This window comes from Uloborus diversus, chromosome 6 (genome assembly GCF_026930045.1).
Source record: "Uloborus diversus isolate 005 chromosome 6, Udiv.v.3.1, whole genome shotgun sequence".
Classification (NCBI taxonomy): domain Eukaryota; kingdom Metazoa; phylum Arthropoda; class Arachnida; order Araneae; family Uloboridae; genus Uloborus; species Uloborus diversus.
The window spans coordinates 45702142-45714531 of record NC_072736.1 but is presented as its reverse complement, the minus strand read 5'-3'; the positions used below and the strand labels follow the sequence as shown (position 1 = coordinate 45714531).

At 32.0% G+C, this 12390-nt stretch overlaps 1 protein-coding gene across 1 annotated transcript in view; it reads right to left on the bottom strand.

The window, feature by feature from the left end:
• Positions 1-12064, bottom strand: part of LOC129225117 (crooked neck-like protein 1) — a 35108-nt gene extending 23044 nt beyond the window's left edge. Inside the window, exons 1-5 of the mRNA XM_054859678.1 lie at positions 11888-12064; positions 3640-3729; positions 3482-3544; positions 3307-3398; positions 1866-1949 (exon numbers count right to left, since the gene is read on the bottom strand). Coding sequence (XP_054715653.1) covers positions 1866-1949; positions 3307-3398; positions 3482-3544; positions 3640-3729; positions 11888-11935 — 377 coding nt within the window. The 5' untranslated portion in view covers positions 11936-12064. The remainder of the gene's footprint in view (positions 1-1865; positions 1950-3306; positions 3399-3481; positions 3545-3639; positions 3730-11887) is intronic.
• Between the last annotated feature and the right edge of the window lie 326 nt (positions 12065-12390).

The following is a 12390-nucleotide window of genomic DNA, read 5'->3' as shown; positions in this document are numbered from 1 at the left end:
TTTTTTAATGCTTTTAAGAGTTGAGAAATACAATTAAAGTTCAAAATATATTTTTTATGCCCATTGTCTGTGGTGAAGAACAAATAAAAAAGTTTAAATTGTAAAAGTATTTAAATTAATTAATTTTTTTAAAAACAACTCGGAAAATTTTAAAAACCCAAAAGTGGGCTAAGTAATGGGTTTTCTTAAGTGTGTTTTTTCAAAAAAAAAAAAAAAAACCCATTGGGTTCAATCTGGCCAACCCTGCAAACGGGGAATGACTTCTTAATTGGTTATAGGCAGACAACGTTCCTTATTACATAAAATGTTGCCAGTTTTAAGTATTAGGACATTTTAACTCAGTTACATTTAAATAAACTGGAATAATAATTACAAGATATGCTTCATTTTAAAAGAGAATCAAGAAAAAAAGATGGAGGGGGAAGCCAAAACCTTTTTAAAAATTTCTGTTTTATACTGTCTAAATTATACACAACTTTAATGACAAAATACATTGAATATGAATACCATTGACAGAATTCAATTATTTCTTAAATTAGGGATTTTGCTTCTGCTATGCTTGAAATAGTTTCAAAATATAGTTCCTCCTTCTGTTTAGACTTAGTAGAAAAAAAGCATAATGTTTCTTGTAGGACTCGACCAATAACATTATGTAACCGAAGCTTTAGATGACGGTGCATGCGTACACACAGTTTTTGTTGCCGCGCTCGCTTTGATGTTCGATCTTCAATGCGCCAGAGATGTGAGGTATGCATCACAGCCCAGGATCGTAATTTCGAACACCTATTTTGATGACGATCGTTGGCTCCTTCATGCTCTTTTTTTCTTAGTATTTTTCTGTTCTAAGGATAATAAACATGTTTTCTTCGATTATTCCTGTCTTGTCTTTTTGGTGATTTGTGTCGTCACAATCGCACAAGCGTTTCCCACCATGCATTGCAATGTGATTTCCCATCATCTAGGAGTATTCTATTTGCTCAGAAAGTCTGTAAACATTGTACTGATACACCCTGTATATGTTCTTAGGTACATATGCATGTACAGATGTGCCGAAAAAACTTGTAAACTTTAAATTGGGTGATCGTAAAATAGAAATTTAGGTCGAAATCTGATTTTTTTTTTGTGATTACAATTCCCTATTTGTAAAAAGGAAGTAAAATGAAATGAATAAATGATTCTTCAAATCCCTGACAATCTTAGCAATTTATTTCTGTTTGATTTTTTTTTTTTTTTTTGCCATTGGCAATTGGCCATTTAAAGAAAAACAATCGGCCTTTGAACAATTGGCATCGGCCCATTGGCCAAAAAATGCCATCGGTTGAGCCCTAGTTTCTTGCCCATTTCACCATGAAATAATGCTTTTCAATTAAAGATATTTTTTCTTTGAATCATTAAATTTTAGTTTTCAAATGTAGTCTCGAAAATTACAAAAAAGTCAAAACTTAATTTTGGATGGTAATTAAAGTGAATAGTTCAATTTAGATGTTCTAAATTAACATTCTGTCTATGGAGTAGCAAAGAGGATGCACCAATTGCTGTAATGAAAGGGTTACAGTAATGGAAGATGGTTCTGCAGAGAGTTGACAGCATTTGCTATTTTATGAAAAACGATTTAAATCCTATGTATTAAAATATTCACAGCGCAATGCTTATAAGCAATATTTAAAGTATAGAAAATAAAACAAATTTTTTAGGAAATGAAAATAAATAAATGTTTTTCAAAAAAAAAAAAAAAAAAAAGCTTTCCACCACTTTTTGCATTGTGGTAAAGTTGAAAAACTTATTTTCTCACCCCAAAAGACTGATATCCTGGTTCTACCTCAACCAGCCTGTACATAAAAGCAATACTTTAACACATGACTTACTTCATTTCCATTTCAGCATACTTTAACCATAAAGTAACATTCCTGTGATCCACATCCAAAGCTCTTTCATAAACAGAACGAGCTCTAAAACACAAGTAAATAAAAACAAAATAAGAAGATGAAAGTAAACACAATAATTTAGTTTCAATCTCAACTGAATAAACAAAGTAGAATAAAGAACTTTAATTATTTCATTAAAACAACATAATTAGCCTTTAAAGAAAAATCAGCAATGTTTTACATTTTTTTGAGAAATAAAAGTTTTAAAAAGAAGGAAAATTAAAGAAGTTTCAAAAATGATTGGAGATATACAATTTTTATACTCCTATATGAAAAGATTTTATTTTTGGATTGCAATCATTTCACTATTGGGATTGTTTTTCAAAATTCTAACCACTGAAAATTCTTCTTTTGGGGGAATTTTGTTGCTTTGATGAAAATTAGGAAGATATTTACTTCATTAGAGAAATCGGGAGACTGAAATTTGGGAGTTCCTCGAATGAGTCAGTAGAGTTGGCAGCTTTGTAACATTTTTATAATGCCAAGCTCAATTTTATTTTCAGATTTTGCTGTAATCAAACTCTTACTTAATGATCAAACAGTGAAATTGCATCCAAATGTCAGCACTTATTTTTTTGGCATAAACTGAAAGGTGTAGAATAAAATCTTAAAATATATACAAAATTTCAAATGCACCGATGTCATGATGTTGTACAAGGCTTCAAAGACAGTAAATTTTCAAATTAATTTTGACCATTAAAATTGCTTAACTCTTTCTGAAATTATAGTTTTTTGTAGGAGTTTATATACTGTGAAGGATTCCAAGATCTACGACAACTTTTTTGAGAATAAGACTAATTAAAAATGAAAAGCCAGTTGTAAGCTCAAGAAATTATTTGGAGAATGTGATGACTTCCAAATATCGGGAGCTTTTGTCTTCTTTTTGGATTTTTGAATGGCACTTTTTAACCCAGTAACTATCACAAGTTCTTTGCACTATTCTAAATATATCTTTGTTTTTTTAAATTTTCTTAACACTATTTATTTGATTTGTTGAAATTGGGACAAAGCAAACAGTCAATCATTCCTTAATATTTCCCCAAAAGCAGTTTTTATCCTTAATTGTTAAGAAAATCTTCGTTAAACCAGAAACATCTTCCTTACATAGGAATTTTTCTGCGATGTGAGGGTGAGACTGAGAAAAATTGTCTTCAAATAGAGATTGTCGTTAATAAGAGCGTTGTTTAACAAAGGACCAACTGTTGTTATGAAAACTGATTGCGAGATTTATTTAAACTTTCTGTCAAAAATTACACGAACAAAACTTTTCAGATTCCTCAACCTTATGTAAGAATTGAAATCTTGAATTTTAACCCAAAGAAATTCAATGCAAACAAATAAGATAACATCCATTTTAAGGTACCAAAGAAACAATAATTACCTATTGACTTCCTTTTGACTTTCTTCCCACTGAGCATATTTAATCCAATTATTAATTAAAGTTCTATTTTTCCTAATGTTATCTTCAAATGTCTGGAAGAAAACACATGAAAATATAATTAAAAGATATTAGAGTCATTATTACTGAATGGTGAAACTGAAAATTAGATTCTTACTTTTCGTTTTCGTAACTGATATTCAGCAAGTTCTTCTGGATCAGATATCTTTTGCTTGGGTGGCTACAAAGAAAAGAAAAAAAGGTGAGGTAAAAATTCTTTGTAAAAAAGCAATGTCAATTTAACTTTAGAAATAGTTTTCAACATTTCCTACTTACCGGGGGTAATATTTCCAAGTCTCTTTCTTTTGCTTCACGTAATAACTGCTCGGCAGTAATTTGAATTTCCGCTGGAGTTTTGTTTTTAACCTAAAAATGAAAAACATACAACACATAAATTTTGTCTTATATACTTTTTAAAATGTTATTTAGATACATAATTATATACTTAAACTCACACACATTGTGATAGAGATTCTATCACAGAGTGCATTTTCCCAGTGTGTCCTCCTTCTTGCATGATATATGAAGAGGAGAGACCTATCTCTGGCAGATCTGTACTCATACTATAGTGCCTAGAAGTTGTACTGTTGCAATGGAAACAGAAACTGTAGCACCTAAATGGAGGAAACAACCAGATGGTGGTGATGTCCCCGCGGACGTCAGAACTTTGTTGTTTCTCCCATTGTATCAATCGAGCAATCTCCCATCATATTTTATTTCGTAAATTTACAACAAATCTTATCAATCAGGGAAAAACCAATGCAAAACGTTAATTTAGAAAATATATTTCACCTAAAAAATTGATAAACTGAGTTCAAATTAATAAAAAATGCAGTTTATGAAAAATTGACTCGTTATATAATTTCTGTTTTCATTGTAAACGTCTTTTATCATTTCGATGCATCAAACGAAAGAAAAGGAGTTTAGATATTTCAAATTTATTTTTGTTAAAAGTTGCCAAAGTTATTTGTTATATTTTTTAATTTGTTTTAATGAAACCCACCATTAAAAAAAAAACAACATGTTAACAAAATAACTTCATACTTAAGCTCAAAAGTGTACGCAACTTTTAAAGCATGCAGTTACTTTATTTCCATTAGTACAGGGGTGCCTCCCTAAGGGCAAGAACACCCCCCTCAATATCGAGGAGACACCCAAATGTGAAAAATACGCCCCTAAAAATGATCCTTCTCTCTAGGTGAGCACTCCTGATTAGCGAATTAAAGATGAAAAATTAGAATAATATTACTAATGTACAATTATAGTAATACATATTTATAAATTTGTTTAAATACGGAATTAATGCCCCAAAATGTTTTGAGGCAAAAAATAAAACATTTTTTTTTAAATAATAAGGTAACTATATTTTGATTTATATAGCAGTTATTCGGTTTTGCTTCTTTTTTTTTTTTTTTTTCACATCAAACATGAAGCATATATTAATTTTGAATAGCTTATTAAAGAATAGTTACTGGAATTTTAAAATAATATACACACAAAAAGTAAAACTACTTCTTGCAGCACATGCATTAATGAAAACAAATAAAACTTGTATGTATTTGAACAAAATATTTAAACATTTTGAATAAACAAGACTCATTGCACACAACATTCCCAGAAAAAAAGTAATGAATTTTATTATTTTACAAATGAGACAAATAATTTGTATCAGTACCAGGTGATACAGTACATGCAAATTATTTTATTGAAAACTGTTTTACAAAGTAAATATCTTAATGTCTGAATACGATAAAAATGAAAGTTTTTTAAAAGAAAAATTTGAACAATTATAGATTGACGCAGAGGGAAGAAATGAACTTTACGCAGAAATAGATAATTGAAACTTATACATTAAAATGATTTTTTTTCTACACATTTAATACAAATAGCTAAACTAATTTGAAGTAGTGGCAGCGATTCGGTGGGGGGGGGGGGGGGGGGGGGGGGGGTGGGGGGGGGGAAGGAGGAGGGCAAACGCCCCCCCCTTATTGTATGAGAAATTTATTTTATTTTCCAACTTTTTTCTTCTTGCTCCGATCGCATCATCTATCGTGGATGCTAAAAGGGGAGCAAAGTTTTTTTTTCTTTCTCTCGTCACTGAAATATTCAAGAATTTAGATTTATGTACATATGTCTACTTATTACAGATTGTTTAAATGATACATGATTTATCTCTATAAATTTTAAGTAATTAAGCAAATTAGGCTGTAAAATGAAGTTTTGGCTGAAATCTGATTTTTGGGCTATTTTGAAATGTAAAAGAGAAATGAAAGAAAAATAAATTAATAGATAAAAGACGACAAACTACTTGGGTTTTTTCTCCATCTAGTTTTAGAAAAAGATAGTTGGTCTGCTATATGTTTAAGTATCTAATAAGAAAAGTTGCATTGATTTAAGAAGAAAAGAAAAACTACTGAACAATTACATAAAAAGAAAAAAGCAAATTCATTTATCTGCAATTTATTGCTAAAGCTTTGCAGGTTACTTTGTATTAATTGGATTCTACATCTTAAAATCATATGTAAACTTTATGGAAGCATTTGGAAGAAAAAAATTTAGTTTTTCAAAAAACAAAAAAACAAACAAACCCTGTTTAGATCTACACTACTTACTGATTTTTAGATCTACACTAAGTTGTGCAAACAAGTGACCAGATCAGTCTTTAAAAATGCCTCGGCTCTATGCTTTTTTAGTGTAATCCTGCTTGATCTGTTGCAGTTAAGGCTGCTCTTCAGTGGGGAAGAAAAACGATCTCGCTTGAAAATGGGTCTTTTCTTTAAACGAAAGCAGTGTACATCAGTGAAATGATTGACACTTCAACAGCCAATAGAACGAACGGTGACCGATGAAAGTGTGGATCATGTGACCTGTCACATTTTGCAGGGGGACAGACCGGACGCTCCCCCTGCTGTGCAAGTCAAGGGAGGTATAGCTGTCGGCGAAATGAAACCGCAGCTTTTTAGACCCTTCCAAGGAAATTCTAGTTCTTTCCCTCTTGAGTCTTGACTACATAAGTAAAAGAAAAATAACTCAATGTAAAAGGCGCGAAATTTTACATTGCCGCGCATTTTGCAATCCTACTTGTGATATTAATTTATTTGTATTCGCGCTAAAATTAATTTTGAAACAAAGATTTTTCCCCCCATTAATACGGTTTCAGATCTCATCTAGGAAAAATTAACGAATGAATGAATATTTGCAATAAATAAATTCATAAATTCGTTTTATTTTTAGAAAAATGTTCGTTATTGAAAATTGATGATTTCAAAAAAGGAAGGAAAAAAAAGATAGCCCGCATGACCACACTGAATTTTAGCGAAATGAACTCCAAATTCTAACCAAAAAATATTCTTTAAAAATGGATGATCCTACTTAATATATTTGAAAAATCGAGTGCCGAATAAAACTGGAGACTAACTAGTTATCGGTTGGCGAAATTTTTTCGCTTCCTCTGCCTGTTTGCCACTCTCCCCAACCCTATCCGAGTTGCCAGAAAACATTCTTCTTAAAAATGAAACTAGATCCTCTTTGCATAGTTAATACTTGATTGTACAATAAACATTAATGCCACTAATTAGTTACATTAACCTTTATTTGAACTGATAATATTTATATTTTAGTGCTAAATTAAATACTACTTTGTTGGTTAGTCACCTGTTTTACAAATGCAGTGGCGAATAGAAAAAAAATGTGGCTACTATAATTGCCTTTTCTCACCACTGGTGACCAGAAAATTCCCCTAATCTTTATCTTTGAATCCTTTTCTTTTTGAAAAAATATTTATTTATTTATCTAATTTTATATGTAGATGAGAAAGCTACGATAGCATTTCTCAAGGGGTTGTTATGGTGAATGTTCTTTCAAATTGAGCATAACAACGGCAAAGTCGCGGACGGCTACGGATAAGGATTTCCTGAATTTGAAAAATTAAAGATTTTTCTGTGATCTTTGTTTGTATGCAGGGGTGCTCACCCTGCTCCAAACTCAAAGGCAAAAATCACTCCTTCCCCCACTCTCAATGTTTGTAAACTATCTTGCGTTGAAATTTTAGAATAAAACTAAACCTAGCACTTTTAGAGTTTCAGATTCCCAGTTACTAAATTCGGCAAAATACATGAGGTATTACATACACTATATGACCAAAAGTATTGGGACACTTTCAAAAATTCACAATTTTACGGATTTCTTGAGAAATAAAAGACCAATTGCTCTCTGCTCTGTAATTTTTTTTCTCATGAAAAGTATACTCCAGACGTCAAATCCAATAACAATTAAGTCTGCTATTCATTTAGGGGACCAGCAACAAATAATCCGTTCTTATCATGAATCACTCTAACGATGGCAGGAAAGTGTTGCCAGTTTGCTAACAATCCCTTACCATTCGTCGCCTATCCTAGAATTATAGAAATTCGGCTCATTAGATCGCTGATAACTTTTTAAAATTTAAAGAAATTGCGGTGGAATTTTTTTCATGGATTGTAGGATGTATCTGAGCTTTGAATTACGAACGTTATAAATTGCTATCTTTCGTGCATGCGCAGTGAAAAATTAATAGCTTTAATTGTTCATATTTCATCAAATTTTCAATATTTTAACTTCAAATTTTATTATTATGTTTCTCTAAAATGCTGTCAAATATTCTAAAAGTTTAGTAACGTTTGATGAAATACTCTGCGTAATATGAGGCGAAAACCGTCCAAAATTTTTTGCATTTTCGAAAGAAATGCTTATATTTCCATGGGTATAAGAGATATTTTCACAAAAATATAAAAATAAGTTTTTGATAGATTTTTAACTCATTTCTGAAAATTATAGCTTATTCCCAGCAATTTGCAATGAAAAATGATCAAAAAACTTTTTTCCTCAATTTGTTGTCGGTCCCCTAAATGAATAGCAGACTTAATTTTTATTGGAAAATGACAACTAGAGTATACCTTTTATGCGAAGCAAATTATAGAGCAATTGGTCTATTATTTCTCGAGAAATCCCTAAAAATGTGAATTTTTGAAAGTGTCCCAATGCTTTTGGTCATATAGTGTATATAATGCTTCTACTTCAACACATTGAGTTTTTATTAAAATTTCCTAATAAGTCTTGTGAGTGTCTGATCCTCGTTAGTTGTCATAAAAAATATTAAGGGTTGTCCTTTTTCTCAGGAGGCACGAAAATATTACCTACATGTATATCTGCCTGAAAAAAAAAAAAAAAACCTCGAAATACTTAGGTGAAAAAAAATCTCAACGCCTCGCTCTGCCAGATTTTAAAGTTTTTATCGCTCTGCCTTGTTTTCATGCATCTTGCATTTAATGAATCAATAATAAAAAATAAAAAAAGGGCAAGAAACAGATTTGCAGGAAATACATAAAGTTAAAACAAAAATGAAAATGAACAGCTTGCATTTAGGAAAGCAATTATAAGTACAAGTAAGGGTTCACAATTTAAAAAGAAAAAAAAAAAATCAAGACAAACTTTTTCTTTTTAAGTTCTGTGTTACGCACTTCTGTGCCGAAAAATTATCGTATCGTGTCTTCAGTCACAGAATAAAATGAATGTTCTAATCAAATGATTATCAAGTATTTTTCATTCGTATAGAACAAAAATCTTTTTGAGATCCCACATTTTCTATTCTATTGACTCCTAATATGTAAATACAGCGAGAGAAAGGATTTAGCTTCTTGTTTAGGAGAGGGAACCATTTCGATATTTAATTAACATGATCTTTATCGTAAGCATACTATTTACTCAGAAATACTCCCTATTTTCCCAAGCCCTCTGTTTGGGGGCTATGCCTTTTAATTTTCACGAAAATAAAATTTTCAAAATGCACTTTTAGACGAACTCTGGTAGTATTTGGAAGTAAGTAAGAGGTCCTGTGATCTTCCACCAGCAAATTTTTGAACTTGAAACGCCAAAAACACAATTTCAGGTTCTTCAATTATGTTAGGAAACGGGGAGTTCGGAAGGACCTGTGATCCCGTAGCCTACATGTCAGTAAAGTATCGCTAGGTGTGGACCTAACCTGGCAACATTGTGAAAGCTACGTTAGATCTTACATTACAAAACTGCTATGTTAAATTCGATCCACCCCCAACTATACTGTGGTAGGAATAACGTTTCGACCGAATAAGAAACGCTACACGACCCCATTTGGGGTCACGACCCTGGGAACCCACCCCTGCTTTAAAACAATTTTTTATACTCATTCATGCTTTAAAGAAATGCAGGTATGTATCATTTTTCTCCTTAGAAAGTTTTCAAAAGAAAAATTCAGTGAAATCCTGTTACAACGTATATCAGTATAACGAAACACCCGTTTCAACCAAATAAGTTTTCAGTCCCGATTTTGAAGTTCATTGTTACTGGATTTCACTGTATTATGAATTACATGATCAATGTGTACATAGCTTGTAAAGAATTTTTTACGAGTTTGGCTCGAGAAATTATTTTCAAAACTGTTTGTTGAGCTGTGGAAAGCATTTTATGCGTTTACATTTGCAGTAACATAGTATAATATAGACAAAAATAGATTCCAAATATCTAGTAAATATCTGAAATACGGTTTTGGACCCCGGTTTTTTTTTTGTTTTTTTTTTTTAGAAATGGTCGCACTATTTCGAACAAAGTCTCAAAAGAGTGCCTGAAATATTTTGCCAGATTTTTTATGGAGCAAAATGTCAAACAGTACCTACCACCTCTTTCAACGAAATTCATTTTTTCTCGAGTTTTAAACAATCAAAGAATGGATATTTCAAAAAAGCAGAAAGTACACAACACGGAGAGAGGCTTGAAAAATACTCGGAAAAAAATTTACATGAAAACTTCAAAGGAATTTGTAAAACCTTCATCCAACTTTCCCCGCAGGTTAACATTGGATCCGTAGGCTTTCAGACTCTCAGTGAAAAGCATCCTTAAATTTGCTTATAAAGTAGCATTAATATACATATTTATCTTTCTTTGGATGCACCAGCTCCATTGTTTATGCCTTCTTGATGTAGTGAAAAGTAATGGGGGTAGTGCATCCCCAGAAATAGAAATATTCATTAATGCTATATTATAAGCATACTTAAGATAATTTTAATCTTAATAATATCCGTGAATTAATTTGAATAACACGGAAAGGTTCTTCACTGAAGGTCTGCGATGCAACTTCACGCAAAATGCGATACTTCCTTTTTTTAAAATTTACAACGTGAAATTTTTTTTTTCGGATATAGGGTTTATAGGTGTGAGTCCTATACTCTGGTTTCATGCCAAAAAATAAGAGAAAAAATTGTAAAACAAACCCTTAGAAAAAAGGATGGATTTTGATGATTTTAAAAACATAATAAGTGGTAATACCCCCCATGAGTTAACCAATTTCCTCCATATGTTCTTGCGTACAAACGTAGCCCCTCTCTAGCCCCTCAGAAAAGTATTAATGTATAATATAACGATCCCTTCCCCTCCAAATAAAAATAATGGCTATGAAACACAAAAACTGAAAAAAATTGCGGACGACATTTCCAAAAAAGCGGGACGTGTGAATGGGAAAAGGTGGTCATATTTGGATTCAGGAGGTCATTTAGCACAAGAATTCACAAGAATTATCTCAGAAGCACTCTTTAAAAACTATATCCTTTCTAAACACAAATCAAATCGTGAAGATGTTTCCAAGCATGTGGATTCACTTTCAAAAGCACTCATTCATTCCTTCATTGAAAAATGCCTCCGGAAAAGAGGAGAGTAGTAAATGGAAACGGTCGTTTGCGCTAATGATTGTAAATCTTATACACCTCACCCGGTTTTTCCCCTCAAGAAAGGAGGGACCAGTGAAAGGCGTGGCTTAGTAGAGAAATTGAGCTTTTTCGAAAATATTTCAGATGGTTGGAACTCCGATATTTTTTTAGAAATGGTCGCATCATTTCAAACTTAGTCTCAAAAGAGAGCTGGAAATATTTTGCGTGTTGGGGCGTTCTTAAAATTTCGATAGCACGATTTGCAGCTTTTTTACAGAGCGAAAGGTCCAACAGTACCTCGTTTTCGAAGAAATTCATTTTTTCTCGAATTTTAAAAAAACGAAGAATGGACGTATCAAAAAAGTAAAAACTAAAATACACAGACATAGGCTTGAAAAATACTCAGAAAAAAAATTGACCCGAAAACTTCAAAGGAATTTTGTAAAATAACCTTTAACTTTCCCCGTAGGTTAGCATTGGATCCGAAGCTTTCAGACTCTCAGTGAAGAGCACCCTTAATCTGCCAGCTTGATTTACTCATGCATGTGTGTAATCTGTTTGCAACAATGAGCGATCCTGTTTTAATTTTCACAGACATTTTTATATACCCTGTTATTGCTTCAGCTGTAGTTTACACGTATGGTAGTGTTACTGATTTTTTAAGCTATTGCATACACCAGCATCGCCTTTACCTAATTTATAGATTATTTTTGAATTCGCTTATCCAAGGTTAGGGTGTCACCCTATTCCGAGGATAATGAGGAGACATTTTTTTGAAAACAATTAATTTTTTCTTTAAATTAACTTACCTTTGCAACTTTAGGTATTTTTTGAGGTTTTGCCGTAGAGCTCGCCATAGTTCTTGTAGATTTAAGAAACTGTTCAATTAAAAACTTTATCTTTTTCTTTGACGAACAATTTTCTACTTTGCTATTTCTTTTCTGAGATACATTTCAATAGCATTGGCAGGTCTTTTATTTTTTTCAGTTTTGGCCCTAAAATAAAAATACAAATAATAGATCAAGAACAGAAGCGTTTCAAATTAAAATTACACCAGAAAAAAAAACAAGTAACAACCAGTATCAAGATGATTACCACATGGGGCCCAAAATAAAGGCCAAGATTCACGCCATTTTTCTTGTCGCCACTCGCCATATTCCGATCTAGTTTGTAAAAGTGGCGACCCAAAAAAAGTTCCTGGGGTGAACAGAAAGTATGCATAATACTCAAAGGGGAGATTACTTTGGAAACATGAGCCTGTGGGTTAACACTAAGTTGAGATTTGAACATGAGACAGTTACCAACATGCATG